The 17,260-nt window shown below is 41.9% G+C and overlaps 1 protein-coding gene across 4 annotated transcripts in view; it reads left to right on the top strand.

The window, feature by feature from the left end:
* Positions 1 to 17,260, top strand: part of TRIM44 (tripartite motif containing 44) — a 112,049-nt gene that overhangs the window by 27,905 nt on the left and 66,884 nt on the right. Inside the window, exon 3 of one of the 4 annotated variants that reach the window (XM_086677677.1) lies at positions 730 to 960. The exons of the other annotated variants lie outside the window; for them this stretch is intronic. Coding sequence (XP_086533803.1) covers positions 730 to 843 — 114 coding nt within the window. The 3' untranslated portion in view covers positions 844 to 960. Of the gene's footprint in view, positions 1 to 729; positions 961 to 17,260 lie in introns of those variants that run through there. 4 annotated transcript variants of the gene reach the window in all.

The following is a 17,260-nucleotide window of genomic DNA, read 5'->3' as shown; positions in this document are numbered from 1 at the left end:
CTTGAAACAAGTAGTTAAAAACACAGTTGTGTCTCAAAAAAAAATCATACTAATCTTTAAGAAGTAATTCTCAAAAAAGTGCCTTAAACTCAAGCCAAATGGCTCACATTCTTTCAGACTGGAGTGGGATTAAACATGGGAGCTAGCCATACGAAGACTGCCTAAAGCATAACAGGGTTTTTTTTTGTTTGTTTTTTTGTATTTTCTTCAGTTTCTAAAGGTGTTCGTACTAAAGTGTGAAACCAAAGAATTGTCTGGCCACGTGAAATTAAATATATCTGAGAATTGTCCTATTTTTAGTTAGCATTTACATAGCATTTTATAATTGCAAGAGAACTTTGCAGTCCATTTTAGTAGCTGATATCATTGAATGGAACATAGCCCAGTCCTTCACTCTACTGTGCGAATCAGACTCTTGTTAAAATGGTAGGCTTGGGGGGCGCCTGGGTGGCGCAGTCGATTAGGCGTCCGACTTCAGCCGGGTCACGATCTCGTGGTCCGGGAGTTCGAGCCCCGTGTCGGGCTCTGGGCTGATGGCTCGGAGCCTGGAGCCTGTTTCCGATTCTGTGTCTCCTCTCTCTCTGCCCCTCCCCCGTTCATGCTCTGTCTCTCTCTGTCCCAAAAATAAATAAATGTTGAAAAAAAAAATTAAAAAAAAAAAATGGTAGGCTTGGCATGTACAAATAGAAATGGATGTAAGCAAAATCTAACTTAAATTCCTGTTGTTAGTGTCTTGTTATTCACCAGGGTCAAGCCAGGTCTCGGTGCTGGTCCTTGCTCTGCCCTAAGACAGAAGCATTCACTGGGACAGTGTTTATTCAGCCAACTGAAGCAGAGAATTGAGATGCCTCAGTTATCAAGATGATTCATTCAAAAGTGATTCTTTGGTTGGAAAGCAATTAGAATTACTGACCTATTTCTGCACTTTTCATAAAAAATAAAGGAAGTTGTAAGTAGTAATCTGAAGTGTTTTGTTGTATTTTTTATCTCTGTACCCTCAAGCCCTAGTCGGGTACCTGGCCATAGTAATAGATACACATTATCTATTACAACAACAGAATGAAAAGAAATACTATCCTTTGCCCTGTTCTGTGGGTAAGCACTCTGAGACTTAGCGGGGTTAAATAGCTTGCTAGTAAGTGAGGGGAGCTGGACTCCACATTGGGGTGCTTCCTGTTCTTACCCCACACACGGTTGTTGAACCCACGGATGAGTAAACATAGATAGATGTGCTGTCGTCCTTAGCAGTATGACTCTTCTCTATTTTTCCCTCACATTCTTCTTTTACCTGCCTTTACCGGGTCCTGCAGCCTACAGCGCCAGGGTCCGAGGACTGGAGGATGGCCTTTTCCAACAAAGAGTACAGGGAGGTGGCAAAGGAGCCATGACAGCCCGGAGCATTTAGCCCTGACTAAATGAAGAACCCAGGCTGGTGTTTCAGCATTTGCCTGTTATTGGTGTAGAACACCAAGTGGGAAAAATGCCTGTGCTTTCTCAGGTCCGATCTAGGCTCTGAGGCCTAGAATCCACTGGGAAACAAACGTGGCCCTTTTCCTCCTCTGTGGACACTTGAGCAGCAGAAAGAGGAGAAGCATGCTCTTTATCCTCCTTCACTGTCCCCCTGCCTTTATCAAAACAAAGCGAGACAGCTTCCCTTTTTCCCTGTCTGCCAGTTATCAAAATAATACATTCTCTCTGTAGAAAAATGTGGAAAACAGACAAGCGTCAAAAAGAAAGGAAAAAGCCTTATGCTATTTGCAGTGGTTTGTAAGCTTCGAGTGCCTCTTTTTTTGACTGCAGATTCTTGAGCCTCACCCAGAACGTCCAGCTGGGTAGTTCTGAGACTGCTCTTGTGATACACGGCCTGCATGATTCTGGTGCACATGGTCACTTCTTCACACTTGAGGACACACGTAGGAGAAAACTGGTTAATGGTGCTCGGTCTTTCAAATAGAAAATTAGTATTATTGTCTCTCTCTGTGTAGCTGTCATCCTGTGTGTATCTATGTGTATGTATTAGTGTGACTGTGTATTTGTGGGTGTGTGTATGCATATATATATATATATATATACACACACACACACACCATGCATACATAGTTTGTATCCTGCTTTTTTCATCTAACATCATCCCTTATAAACATTTTTATCATTTGAATCCATTTCAGTCTTTGAACTGTTACTTGGAAAACTAAAATCCTAAAGGCCAGTCTGCCATTATTGCTAAATGGAAGTTTTATCCAGTAAGGCATTTCTGTTTTCTTCCTAATAGCATAAGCAGATTCTGTTAATTTTTTTTTCAGGCAGGCCAGTCACCGTGTAAGATTATTCAGGTACAGTGGAAACTGAGTTAATGCGAAGTCAGGTACGCAGGCGTGCAGTCAGCCCCAAGCTGAGCTTTTGACAGCATCTGCCTTCCCACTGGTCAGGGTGTCTCACGTGATGTGACTAAACGAATAAACGTAGGGCTCAGTAGAAAGTCTGAGGCCATCTCCAGTCCCCCACTTAACAGCTGAGGAAACTGAGGTGCCAGGACCCCCTGCCGGAGGTCACCCAGGTAGTGATAGCAGAGCCAGAGCTGGCTGGCAGTTTTCGGACTACAGGGCTCTAGTTTTTCCAGTAGAGAGATGTTTTCAACTTGGCAAGGTTGTAGAAACATTGGAAATGGTACAGTCACTTTGGAAAACAGTCTGGCAGTTCCTCACAGGGGTAAACAGAGTTGCCATAGGACTTAACAAGCCCATTCTTGGATAGATACCCAAGGGGAATGGTAACAGGTGTCCACACCAACACTGCACAGCAGTGGTCACAGCAGCATGATCATACCGTCTGGGATGTGGAGACCACTCAGCGGATGACCGCGTAACTATAACCTGGTATGTCCATACAGTGGGATACTGCTGGGCGACACGCAGAAATGAAGCACCCATTGCAAGCTGCAAAAAGGATAGCCCTCAAAAATGTGATGCTAAGAAGCCAATCCCCAGAGACCAGATAGTGTGTGATCCCATTTATATGACATGTCGAGAACAGGCAGATTTATAGAGGTGGGAAATAGACCTCTTGTTCCCTGGGGCTGAGGGAGATGGAGAAATGGGGTGGGGGTGACTGGTAAGGGCTGGGGGGTTTCTTTTCGGTGTGATGAAAATGTTCAAATTGATTGTGGGATGATTGCACAACTGTGTGAATGTACTAAAGACCACTGAATTGCATCTTTAAATTGGTGAGTTGTATGATTATGTGGGTTATAGCTCAATAAAGCTTCTGAGAGAGGAAGAAAGATTTCTGTCCCAGTCCCTTTTTTCAGCCCTTCACTTAAAAGCATCATCAGGGAATAGTCTTTCTCCCCAGACAACGATGAGGGGCAGAAACCTGATGTCAGCCTCTGTCATGGGGAGGCAGTATTCTACAGTTAGTGGAAACTCAGGCTCTGGATGGGACCGCGGCTGGTCAGATTACCTCCAGTGTCGACCGCTTTTCCAGCCCAGGCAGATCCTGTGCTTAATCTCTTCATTGCTCAGGTTTTTGTTTTATTCAGCTGCAAAAGATGGGATAATAGTACATACTTCATAGGGTTGTTAGGAAGATTAAGTGAGATAATCCATTTAAAGTGCTTTGTACAATATCCTGTGAACGAAGGCTGCTGCTAGCTTTCTCCTAGTCCTGAGAACCACTGCTGCTTCCAGCGGAAGGCTATGGTTATGTGGGGGCCGTGTCCCAAGCCACAGTTGAGGAGGCCTTCTGATCCCTGTGGAGAAAAGTAAGCCACCTGTTAATACCTAACTAGATTCTATGCTTTGATCAATTAACGCTTCCCAGGATTAGTGACACTTTTAAGGGCCACTGCTACCTCTTTTGAGCGATAATGGCATGCAGTTAAGTTGAGTTAGATCTCCCAAGTTGGAGCCCCTTGGTATTTCTGGCTGGCTGGTTGGCTCTAGGCCTTGCGTGGCCTCCTTGCCTGGTGTTAGTTCAGTGTAGCAACGTGGCCCGTTCAAGTTGAGGCACATATCTCTGCCTTGGGAGTTTACAGCTGTGTGTCCATATATTCCCAATAGAAATAAGAAATCAGCGCATAGAAGCAGTTATGTTTATTGTTGTGGAGCAGACTCTGTAGTTAGCAAAACTGCCTGGTGCCAAATTAAAAAAAAAATAAATTAAGAGTCACAGAAGAAATTAAGTGTCACATTTAAGAAACACATTAGGAGATATGTCTCTACTTTAAACACCACTGAGATTCTTTTTCTCTTCCTACTTCTGCCTTCTCCTGCAGCTTTACCCTTTGGCCATCCTCTTTCTGTTGGAGCACCAGAGCTCCTAATTGAAGTACTGTACAAATCAACTCTGGGCATTTAAAACTACGGTAGGCATGGTTTCTGAGCTGCCTGGTGGGCTAGAGCATTGTTCGAAAGCAAAGGGATTGAGCTTTAAATGGCTTAATAAAATTAATACATTGTGATGTCCTCTTCCCCCTGCTCCAGGTCCTGTCTGCACTGACGGGAGACCTGATAATATACTCTCTGCCAAAGCCTGAAGGACTTATTACGTGACCAGTGTGGAGAGGGGAGTGGGGCTGTCAGGGCCCCCCCAGAGCAGCCACACTTCATGTTGCCAGCGCAGGATTGTATTTGACATTTAATTTAGGAGGCTGGGTGCCTAGATATAAAACTTTATTGTGATAATAGCGATAAAAACCACCCAGACTTTTATGTAATGGCCTCGGCCTCCTTCTTTCTCCCTTCTTCCCCTTTTCCTGTTAGTTCCACCTCTCATTCGGCTAGGCAATAACACTCAGGTCTGCTAAAGTAAAAAAGATGTTTTCTTGATCTCTTAAGGCTAAAGTTACAGAGTGCGACTCTCAGTCTACCTCAGGTCTGTATGTAGATGCTTGTGTGTATATATAAAATGTAAAATTTGAGAACCACATCTCTCCCCTGACTGCATTTAGCCAAATGGCAAAACCCGTCTGTGGCTGTGTAGAGAAGGTCAGTTCAACCCAGTGATTTAGTTGATTACTAACCTTTGTTGAATGGCTTCTGTTTACCTCTGCGGCTGGTGAAATAAATTCTATGGTAGATCCTTAATTCCTAACTCAACCTGATTAGCTAGACGGTATAATCCCCATTTTACAGAGGAGGAAACAACGATTTAACAGGTTTAATGACTTGTCCAAGGTTAATGATGCCAATAAATTGCCTTTTTATGATTGCTATGTGGAAATGTTAGTAGTTGTAGGAAGTTACTAACTTTTACTTATAGAAATGGGTTGGGAAGAGTATACCAATAGAGAGTTTGTTCAGACTTCCAGGGAAAAAAAACCTATCGAGTATGACATGCTTTCTTTACTTCTGTGGTGTAAGGGCACAGACTTTGGAGTCAGATGACCTGAGTCCTTCTGGCACTTGTTACCTGTCCGTCTTGATTTGTCTGAGCTTTTAGCGTCACCCATAAGCTAGGACTAATCATATTACATTTTTATTACTGAGTACCCTGAAAACGGAAACTTTTGAGAAGGAGATAAGAAATAATGGAGGATGGTTAGAAGCATGGCCTTGGGGGGGGCGGTGCCTGGGTGGCTCAGTCGGTTGGGTATCCGACTTCAGCTCAGGTCATGATCTTACAGTTTGTGGGTTCGATCCCCGTGTCGGGCTCGATTCCCGTGTCGGGCTCTATTCCCGTGTCGGGCTCTGTGCTGACAGCTCGGAGCCTGGAGTCTGCTTCGGATTCTGTGTCTCCCTCTTTCTCTCTGCCCCTCCCCTGCTCATGCTCTGTCTGTCTCTCTCTCTCTAAAATAAATAAACATGAAAAAAAAAAAAAAAGAAGCATGGCCTTGGGGACCGAAAAAGTATTTTCGCAACTGTACTTAGTACCTTAGAACCCTGTGGTTCTTGGGTAAGCAGACTGTTAGCTGCTCCAGAGGTGTAATAGGGCTTCAGTCTGCAGAAGAGAGACAATATGGTAGAGGTAGGTTGTGAGATTGAGGCAGACTGTGCTTAGGAGCTGCGGGGCAGAATGTGACCTACCCTTCCCGCATGCTGTGTTTTGCCCTGGTGTCACTGAAGTAGACTGTATCTGATCTTATCAAACTAGAAGAGACAAACGTTGCTCCTTGACAGCTGGCCTGTGGCCATTTACTGAAACCAAGGCAAGGAGCCCCTGATTGACATCCTTACTTTTCCTGCCTAGGTTGTATGAGAAGGTCCTTCCTGTGTTCCTTTGGGAAATCTAAATTTGCTCTCCCAAGGGTGTACGTTCTCCTTCTGTAAGAAAACTAACTGGGGGCTCTTTGTCTGTGAGAGCTCAGTGGGTACCGTGTAAAAGTCACACAATACATGTTCATGGTTACTGTCATCTGCATCTGCAGAATAGTTCTGCTGATGTTCCTGTGTGCCCGGAGAATACGAAGTTCTTTCTGTGTATTGTGTAGACTTCACAAAAAATATCTGTGAGAAAGATATTATTACCTCCGTTCTACAGACGAAACTTTCACCTTTCTGAGCTTCAGAAACACAGTTATTAGTACTCAAACCTGTTTCTCTACCACAACAGACTCCGTGAGGTTTACCGTTTTGACATGTAGCCAAGGAGACCTGCGTCTCAGTGCCCTTTCCTCGGTGTTCTTGGTGGTGTGCCGTTGTTTGGTTTTGATGGCGAACAAATAACTGTGGTTTTGCAAGGAGAATGCTCAAAAAGGGAAGTGGAATAGAGGAGGAGGGCTAAGTCTTATTTTAAAATTGCTTTAATCTTCAGCAGGTAATATAGGCCTACTTAGTATATTCAAGTCTAAAAGGGTTAAAAATAGTATTTCTGTTTAGTTATCCCTGAAACTTTCAGTGTCAGTTCCCACCTCCCACCTCCTACAGGATAATTTCTGAGGCAAAAACTGTCTTTTTAGCTTATGCACAGGTTAAGATGGAAGAAAAGCAAGAGAACAAGGTAAACTGGAAGCTCTGACTCTTACTCCTGTTACAGGTCCTGGGTGTCTCTGGGGGACTCCTTCTTTCACATTTCTGTGGGGGGGGGGTCACTCAGAATTATTTTTCTGCTCACTCAGGAAGAGTTGTGTTCAGAAGTTTGTGATTGCTTTCTTTATTGCCAGCCTGGGGTCAGGCAAGGAGAAAGGCCTCCAAAGAGCAAGCAGTAGACTGAGTGGACTGTCAGTGAGCCTAGCATTCCCGTTGAACTGTTCTCCGGTGCCTCCAGTTCAGCACCACTGGGTTTCAGTGACACTGGGTTTCACATCAAGTTGTCATGGCAATAGAGTCATAGCAGCTGACAGCATGAACAGGCAGCCCTGGGAGGAGAGGATGCTTGGCAGTGGTGCCACAATCATCGTGGCTAGATCTCCGTCTCTCACAGTAAGAGCTGCTCATCAGTCTGCTGTGACCATGTCTCTCTCAGATGACTGGGGGCACACAGTTGCTGTCTGCTTCACAGCTGATTGGCAGATTCACTTCAGTTGTTTGTTAGGACCTTTCCAGTACAAAGCCTTTAGGCAGCACGGTCCTGAGCCTCTAATGCTGTGAGTGTATGTGCATGCGTGCGTGTACATGTATGTTCATATTTGCATTTGGGGGAGGGAAAACCATGAAGGAGGAGATTCAGAAGAAGCATAGAACAGGTTCATAAGCATGAAGCTGTTAAAGAAGAGAGTACTTAGGCTCAGGTACCAAAATTTACAGTCACGGGAAGAAGCACTCTAGCATAAAATGAAGGAAGGCTGGAGTATTCTGACTGGAATACGGGGTTCCTACCTGAATCGAAGGTACACGCCAAACCAAGGACTGCCTAAGACAAAGCAAAGTCTAAACACCAAGGAGGAGGGAAGGGAGGATCAGCCGGAATTTCTCTGGGGCTTAGGATTCTGGTTAGCAAGTTTGAGGTATGAGTGAGAGTGGGACTGAACTAAAGGGCCTGAGGGGGGTGGGTGGCAGTTGGAGCTAAAGTGAAGAGTGTGGGTCTGGAGACCGGGTATAGGTATTTGGTGGAGAGTCATGGAAGGGAATGCAAAGAAAGGGGTTTTCATAGATACAGGGCAGACTTTAGCCACTGTGGTGGAGGAGAGGCAGATGTGGGATGGCTTCTCACATTTAGTCGGAATGTATTGACAACCATTTTGTGCAAGAGCCTAAGCAAAGGTGTCATCGTTTCTCCTCTAGATACTAAGTCAAAAGACCTATTATCTGGTGGAGAAAATAAAACTGAACTCCAGAGTTTAGAGCCTGGCTGATGTCCTAAACCCTGGTGTCATTAAGAGGGAAGGCGGGGAATAGGACAAGGTCTGAAGGGAAAATATGGAAGAATAATATTGTGGTTAAAAGGCAGATGTGTGGTCAAACTATGTGGGTTCAAACTCCAGGTCTGCCACTTACTCTATGTGAGTTTCTCACCCCCTCTGGACCTCAGTTTCTTTATTTGTAAAGTTGATGGAATAATAACTGCCACCACTTGGTATCATCATTGTGATGACTAGTTGAAGGAAAACACGTGAAATGCTTCCATAGTACTTAATATCTGGCCACTCAGACCAGGCAGCAGGAAAATGTTGAGGAGGAGGAAGAGGCCTCAGTTTGAGGCTTAATGGTTTGAGTAACAGAAAAGCACCCAGGTAGAGCCACACATCAAAAGGAATTGCGACACTAGAGGCCTGAAGAGAAAATCGAGGTTTGGGAGCCATCTGTGTGGAGGCAGTAGCTGAACTGCAAAAATGGGATGAAATGACTAAGGAGGAAGGTGTGGAGAGAAGGTGGTTTGACCACAGAGGGTGTTTGACGATGTCTGGAGGTGGGGCGCGGCGCTACTGTCACCTCCTGCGAAGAGGCCTGGGTGTTGCTATGTATTTCACAAGGCACAGGACATTTCCTCTACACGAAGAGTTGTCAGCTCCGAGTATCAATAATGCTGAGGTTGAAAAAACCCTGGTTAGAGGAGTTTCTCAATCATAGTCACCTAGAGAGAGAGGGTAGAACTGCAGGGAGGGAGCCGATATACAGAAAGCCCGAGAAGTCCAGGGTCACAGAAACCCTGGAAGGAAATTAAAGACTGAGGGACATCGGTGGTGTCTAAATGCTGCAGACAGGTGACTAGTGAGGTTAAATGGAGTTGGTGACTAGTCGACTCTTTAGTGGTGTTCATGAGTGGGTTTTAGGTGACTTTCTAAATAAGCTTGGTGGTTAAAGGTAGGAGAGAGGGTAATTGCTTGACAGGGCAACATTGTCAAGGGAAAAGTTTATTTTATTCTCTTCTTTACTTCTTGTTTTGTGTCCCCTTTAGAATTTCTATAGCAGATTCCTAGTCTCCCAAAAGCCCCTCTAGTTTTGGCAACAAATGTGATTAGAGACAAATCCAAATTGGCGAAGCACTGCTCCAGGAACGTTAAATTTATGCAGTTATATCATTTTAGAGATAAAAGGGACACCGTTTGGCTTTTCACTTTTAGTAACTCGGGAGCCTGGGGCCCTGAGAGATTCATCGGTGATTGCCCCAAGTCACCTAGTTGGTTGGCTCCAGAAGACAGGACTGACTCCCTCAGGGCCTCTGACTTCTCATCCTGAGTGCTCTCCTCTGTGCAACTACTAGAGTTGCTCTCTTGTTGTCTGATACTGGTTCGCAGGGGCTCAGTTTCCTTTTCAGGGGCATGGTGCTCTGTGGGGTGGCTGTCAGGGCACTGACCTGGAACAGGGGCGACTGAGGCGAATCTTGGCTCCACAGCTTACCTGCTGCCTGACACTGGGCAGGTGACTTAATCACTGTGGGCTTCAGTTTCCCTTAACATAAAATGAAAATGTTATTACCTACCTGAAAGTTAGACTAGAAACACTTGTAACAGCACCTGGAACACTGACTACACGTGGTAGCTCTTAGTATTTTCATTGTCATTATTCATAAGGCCCTGTCTTTGTCATGGATTAAAGGATCCGAGAATGTCCAATGATGGAATCAGGCCAAAGTTAGGCATACCTTCTCTTTTCACCCAGCGTTGCTTCTAACTCCATCTCCCACTTTGTAATAAAAGCAGTATCATGAGGCTTAGTGCTCCTTGGTTATATGAGGTCCTGAAGCAGATGTCCCTCTGACGTATCGTTAGGATGTCCATTTCTCATTGATGAGCCTGATACTTCTCTAAAATATGTGGCTTCACACTTGGTTACTCATCGGATCAGTTAGTTAGATCTTTTTTAGAATTTTTCAAGACGCTGAAACCTACTCGTCTGAGGAGCCTCGGGAGGACTGAAGCTCCCATGGAAGAACCTTCAAATGACGGGAGTAGCATGTGCTAAGTGCTTGACTGTTGTGGAAGCCACTATTTTAATGGGCTTAAGTTGAAAAGGGCTTTAAAAAACCCTTTGATTTCTTATAGAAAAGGGAAGTCCGATTAGGAAGGAAGGGTCCGTTATTAACTGGGAAGGCAAAGAATGAAAATGTTGATGTGCTTGAGATGTAGAAGAACTTGAATTGGCCTGGCCCTTTGGATGCTCACTTCACCCCCCAGACCTTTTCTAGGCTCCATTTCAGTGGCTATTTAGTTTTGTTTCAGTTGTTTAACTTTTTTTTTTTAAAAATAGACTTTTAAAGAGCAGTTTTAGATTCAAAATTGAGCAAAAAAAAAAAAAATAACCAAGTTCCCATATATCTTCTGCCTCCACACACTTAGCCTCTTCCACTCTCAATGTTTCACACCAGAGCTGTAGATAAATTTGTTACATTTGATGAATCTGTATTGACTTATCATTATCACCCCAAGTCCATAGTATACATTAGGGTTCACTTTTGGTGTTATATATTCTGGGGGGTTGAATGAATGTATAGTAGTATGTTATCTCCCATTATAGTATCATACAGAGTATTTTCACTGTCCTAAACATTCTCCATGTTCTGCATATTCATCTTTCCTTCTTCCCGGAATTCTGACATCCACTGATCTTTTTGCTGCCTCCATAGCCTTTTCCAGAATGTCATGTAGTTGGAATCATACAATGTGTAACCTTTTTACATTAAATTCTTTTTTTTTTTTTTTAAATTTTTTTTCAACGTTTTTATTTATTTTTGGGACAGAGAGAGACAGAGCACAAACGGGGGAGGGGCAGAGAGAGAGGGAGACACAGAATCGGAAACAGGCTCCAGGCTCCGAGCCATCAGCCCAGAGCCTGATGCGGGGCTCGAACTCACGGACCGCGAGATCGTGACCTGGCTGAAGTCGGACGCTCAACCGACTGCGCCACCCAGGCGCCCCTAAATTCTTTAATTCAGTAAGATGCATTTAAGGTTCCTCCATGTGTTTTCATGGCTTGGTAGCTCATTTCTTTTTAACGTCGAATGGTATTCCATTGTGTGAATATATCAGTTTATTCATCGGTTCACCTACTTGAAGACATCTTGATTGCTTCCAAGGTTTGGCAGTTATGAAGAAAGCTACTGTAAATACCCCTCTGCAGGTTTTTGTGTGGACACAAATTTTCAGCTCCTTTGGGTAAATACCAAGGAGCATCATTGCTGGATCATGTGGTAAAGGTATGTTCAGTTTTTAAGAAACTGCCAAACTCTCTTCTAAAAGTGGCTGTACCATTTGGCATTCTCATCAGCAACGAATGAGAGTTCCTCGTGCCCTACATCCTTGTCTGCATTTGGTGTTGTCAGTGTTCAGATTTTGGCTATTCTAGTAGGTGTGTAATGACACTTCATTGTTTTAACTTGAGTTTCCCTAATGACATGATGTTGAGCATCTTTCCTATGCTTATTTGCCATCTGTATATCTTCTTTGGTGAGGTGTCTGTTCAGGTTGTTGGCTCCTTTTTTAATTGGGTTGTTATTGTTGCATTTTAAGACTTTGTATATTTTGATAACAATGCTTTATCAGATGTGTCTTTTACAAATATTTCTCCCAGGGGGCGCCTGGGTGGCTCAGTCAGTTGGGCGTCTGACTTCGGCTCAGGTCATGATCTTACAGTCTGTGAGTTCAAGCCCCAAGTCAGGCTCTGCGCTGACAGCTCAGAGTCTGGAGCCTGCTTCAGATTCTGCCTCCATCTCTGTCTGCCCCTCCCCTGCTCTCACTGTGTCTCTCTCTCTCCAAAAAAAAAAAAAAAAAGAAAGAAAAAAAACCCCCAAATACTTCTCCTAGTCTGTAGCTTATCTTCTCCTCCTTTTAACAGTGTCTTTCACAGAGAAGTTTTTAATGAAATCCAGCTTGTCACATATTTATTTCATGGATAATGCCTTTGGAATTATATTTAAAAAGTCATCACCATGCCCAAGGCCATCTAGATTTTCTCCTGTGTTATCTTTTAGGAGTTCTGTAGTTTTGCATTTTACATTTAGGTCTGTGATCCATTTTGAGTTAATTTTGGCGAAAGATGAAAGGCCTGTGGCTAGTTTAATTTTTTTTTGCACATGGATGTCCAGTTGTTGTAGCACTATTTGTTGAAAAGACTCTTTTTCCATTGTATTGCCTGTGCTGCTTTGTTCAAGGGGTTTCTGTGGGTCTATTTCTAGGCTCTCTTTCGTGTTCTATTGATATATTTGTTTGTTCTTTTACCAGTTCCACACTGTCTTGATTACTGTAGCTTTATAGTAAGTCTTGAAGTTGGGTAGTATCCTCCAACTTTGTTCTTCTCCTTGGATATTATGTTGACTCTTCTGGGTCTTTTGCCTCTCCATATAAACTTTGGAATCATTTTATCAATATCTACAAAATAACTTGCTGGAATTTTTATTGGCATTGCATTGCACTTATGGATCAAGTTGGGAGAACTGACATCTGACAATATTTAGTGTTCCTATCCATGAATATGGATCTATTTAGTTCTCCTTTGATTTCTTTCATTAGAATTTTGTAGTTTTCCTCATACATATTTTATTAGGTTTATACTTAAGTATTTCATTTTGGGTTGCTATTGTAAATGGTATTGTGCTTTTATATTCAAACTTCATTTGTTCATTGCTGGTATATAAGAAAGTGATAGACTTTTGTATATTAACTCTGTATCCGGCAACCTTGTTTCAATTCCTTATTAGTTCCAGGAATTTTTTGGTCAGTTCTTTGATATTTTCTACATAGACAGCTATGTTATTTGTGAACAAAGACAGCTTTATTTGTACCTTCCCAATCTGTAAACCTTTTATTTCCTTTTTTGTCTTACTGCATTAGCTAGGACTTCCAATATGATGTTGAAAAGGAGCTGTAAGAGGACACATCCTTGCTTTGTTCCTGATCTTAGTAGGAAAACTGTAGTTGCTCATTAAGTGTGACATTAGCTATAGATTTTTTGTAGGTGTTTTTTATGAAGTTAAGAACGTTTCCCTCTGTTCCTAGTTTGTTGAGAGTTTTTAAAATCATAAGTGGAACTTAGATTTTATCAAATGATTTTTCTGCATTTATTAATATAATCATGTGACTTTTCTCCTCTAGCCTGTTGACATGATAGATTATATGAACTGATTTTCAAATGTTGAAACAGCCTTGCATACCTGAGATAAATCCTGCTTGGTCATGGTGTGTAAGTTTTTTATAACATTGTTGGATTCAATTTGCTAACATCTTACAGAGGATTTTTCTTTGAGCTTCATTTCTTTTTAAAAATTACTGTTCAAGAAAAGTGTCACACATTATTATAGGAAATTTGGACTGCAAGTGAAAAAAAGAAAAATACTCTTAATCCCATTGCTCTGAGGTAACCACTCTCCAACATTTTGGTGTATTTCTTATTGTCTTTTATAATAGAAATATTAATAACAGCAACAGTAAATATCATTATTACTTCATTGAGTGGATACTTGAAGTAACTAATTGATAAGTGAGGTAGAGATCCCATGGTGCTGTATTTACACAACGGGATAATGAAAGAAAGTAAGGATATACATGACTGCTTTTGTCTAGAGTCTTTTGATGAAGATAAGAAAAATGGTTTAAGGAAGAGATTAAATATTCACCTTAATTACCTTTTCTATACCCTCCTCAGTGCCCCATCGTAATATCCAATCAATTCAGGCTTCTAACCAGGTTGTCAGGAAAATACTTGACCTCACTCAGAATGTGAGTAATGGAATGTAGTTCATAGTTTGTGTCTGCTGTGTTTCTAGGCTGCTGGATAATTTTCCATGCCTTAGGAATGAGCATTGGTTTTAGTCACAGACAGTGGCTATTCTTCTGATACACAAAAGACACTGAAAAAGGACTTTATCCTCCTCATTGATGAAGCTCTTCCCTTACCTGCCCTCACTGGAGCCCGATAGAGATTTGGACAGTGCTCTCATGCAACAAAATGCCAGAATAAACACTAGAGGCTATATAGAAGCCTGAACTTTGAGATTCCCAACATGAAAGTTTCCATGGACACTGGCATGCAGGGAAGGGCAGTGTGCTGGTGGGAGTGAAGACAGATTGCAGCATCTGAAAAAATTCCATTTCGTGCTTTTTTATTTTTCTATTTTAGAATTGTAGTCATTCAGAAAAGGAAAGGGGGAGTAAAAGTGGACTTCTTGACCTTTGGGGAAGGAATTTAGAGTCTTCACAAACCATTTCATACAGCTCACACTTTTTTAGGTCATTTTTGGAGTAGACCCTTTAAACTTACTTGCAGGAAATTTGTCTAGTAGAACAAGTATTTCTGACTCTTCAATCAGTATAGACTCTGATGCTTTTCTTTTGTGTAGCTTTCTTGCTCCTGACCGTGTTCCATCTTTCTCAGTTCCTGTCAGCAACACTTTTCTGGAACAAATCTTTCTTAAGCTATGATGCTTTCTAGCTAGTGTGCTTTTTCCCTTTTGAAAAAATAATCTGCCTATAATAGAAAAATAAACATTGGTTTCCTACAAGCCAGCTAGCTAGGAGTTAATGGCTTATAACCCATGTCAAGCATACTGAATGGTGTTGTTTTTAAGTACAAACTCTTAATTCAAGGTTTTATGTGTTTAATTATGTATGTGTAAAGTGCCAGTCTGTATGCCTCTTGGGTCCAGCCTGGCTTGGAAATATTAACTATGAGAGCATATAGATGTACCATGGGATAAAACTTACCTCTTTAGATGTGCATCCTTTATCCCAAGATTCACTTGTGGGGAATAACATCTAAGTGGGGATAATATCAGTGCTGCATGTTAACCAAGGAAACATCTCAATTAGGAAGAAATACATTTGAAGGATCTGAAGCAGGCAGAAAGGGATCATTACAGGCGGTAATGTTGTCACACAGAATATACTGGGGTGGACCAAAGGAAGTTGATTTCTAAACTTGACTTTATTACTGCACTTCTGTGTGTGTGTGTATGTGTGTATGTATTACCTATAAAATGAAGAGGTTGGACTCCACTCTGATGAGCTCAGATCTTCACTTGTTATAACTATTCACAAATAAGCCATCAAGTTTTTCAAATTACAATGCTGTGTTTAAGTAATTTTGGTAAAATTCTATGTTTAAATAATAACATAGTTTCTCACCCTAATGCAATCATAACAAAGATATATCAACTTGTGTGTAACCCACGGCTTTTAAGTTTCAGCAGCTTAGGGGCCAGTTGACCAAAGGAAGCAAAATCCTTTTAGGGTTTCATTTGTGTAGAGGACCCAGGTACCTCAGGGGAGATTTTGCTGGAGACCACTACCAGTGCCCTAGGAATTACTTTAAGGAGGAGGAGATTTTTCTTTTAAGCAGAATAGTTCTATTTGGGGTTCTGTTATATTTTAGGGTTCTACATTAAGGTTTTGTTTGGGGTAAGAGAAGTTTTGGGCTTTAAAAAAGTTTAACAATTACTAGTAGATCCTATAAAAAAAGGAATCTTTTACATTGCCAATTTCACCGTTCTGTGATACACCCACCCTTCTCTTCTCTGCATATGTGGAGTTTTCTTTTTTACTAACACTGTATGTAATACAGTTAGGAATATAAGACTATCACTCTCACCTTTGGGGAGCTATAGGATAGAGGCTGAAGAAGTTCCAAGAAACCCACTCAGAAATGATGTCAGTAGAGGTGCTGACAGGAGGAGTCTGCTGCTCTTGGAGAACTGTGAAGTTTGTAGCAGAATGGAGTTTTGATGGCAGGGAGGTGTAATAAAACTTGAAAAGGAATTTTGAAAGTTGTTTCACTCCTGCCGTTGGTAGGAGTCCTTTCTCCTGACTACTCAACCTGTCACAAGCCAGGTACCCCGGGAGTCCCTTCTTTGGCCTCTGAATTTGAATGGATGCTAAGGCCCAGAAATCTGTTCTTATCATTTTGAAATAGGTTGGAGAATACCTATTTGTTAATTAGTAGGGAACGGGAGTGAAAAGGATAAAGGTTTATGGAGTAGGTTATTCTGCCTTCAATTCTTATTTGTGGATGGTCTGAATAAGATAAGCTGTACAGAATAAATGTTGGAAAACCTATGTAAAGCAATGGGAAGTCGAGAATTTGACTTTTTTTTTTTTTTTTTTAACCCATGATTTAGTCACCTGCTGCGGTCTAGTCACACCTTTCCTGACTGATAGCTTCTGACTCAAACCACATGTATACGTGAGGGCTAGTAAAATAGGTTGTGAGTCAGTTTTTATTGTGTTCTCATTTTTAGTCACTTGTAACTGTTGAGCGATTTTTTCAGGCACTCAGAAAAGTTCATCTCTTAGCTAAAACTTTCTAGGTTTAGTCTCCAAGAGAAGGTCTTAGATCTTAGAAGATGTAATTTATTTCAAGGTTACAGATTCATTCGTAAAAGATCATCATAAAGTAGAAGAGCCTTGAAATAAACACACTAAAAATAAAAAGATATTATATAAATAAACACAAATCACAGTTCTCAAATCTGATACAGAATTTGCAGGGACATTAATAACATTTAACACTCCCCCTCCCCTTTTCTTTAGCACGGGGAGAGAGTATAATGAATTCCTGAGGGCTCATGTCACTTAGTCACTTGATGTGTGAAAGGATATGGATACTGTCATACAGGCTTTATTTTGTATTGGTGTTCTTATGGCAGTGTTACAAAAGCTGCTTAAAGTATCAGGCCTCCTGCACTTTTTAAGAGCTAATTAAAAATGGCCCCATCTTTCCCTCTTCTTTAGACTTTCTCTTCTTCAGTCTACTTTTTAGGTTTTCCCAGTTTGACTTTTCCTTCCCAGAGACTATTATAGTGAACAGAGCACCACTGGGAACAGGAACATTGGTGTCCCCTGCATCTTTTACGAGTCCCCTGCAGCTGCATCTGTCTTCTTGTCTGTAAAAGAAAGGTGTCACATAGGTGACAACTACTTTCTCTTTCAGCTCTAAAATTCTCTACTGGCCTTTCT

This window comes from Puma concolor, chromosome D1 (genome assembly GCF_028749965.1).
Source record: "Puma concolor isolate L17-30 chromosome D1, mPumCon1.1.hap2, whole genome shotgun sequence".
Taxonomy (NCBI): domain Eukaryota; kingdom Metazoa; phylum Chordata; class Mammalia; order Carnivora; family Felidae; genus Puma; species Puma concolor.
Note: the sequence above shows the minus strand (reverse complement) of the source record. Positions and strands in the feature narration are given on the sequence as shown.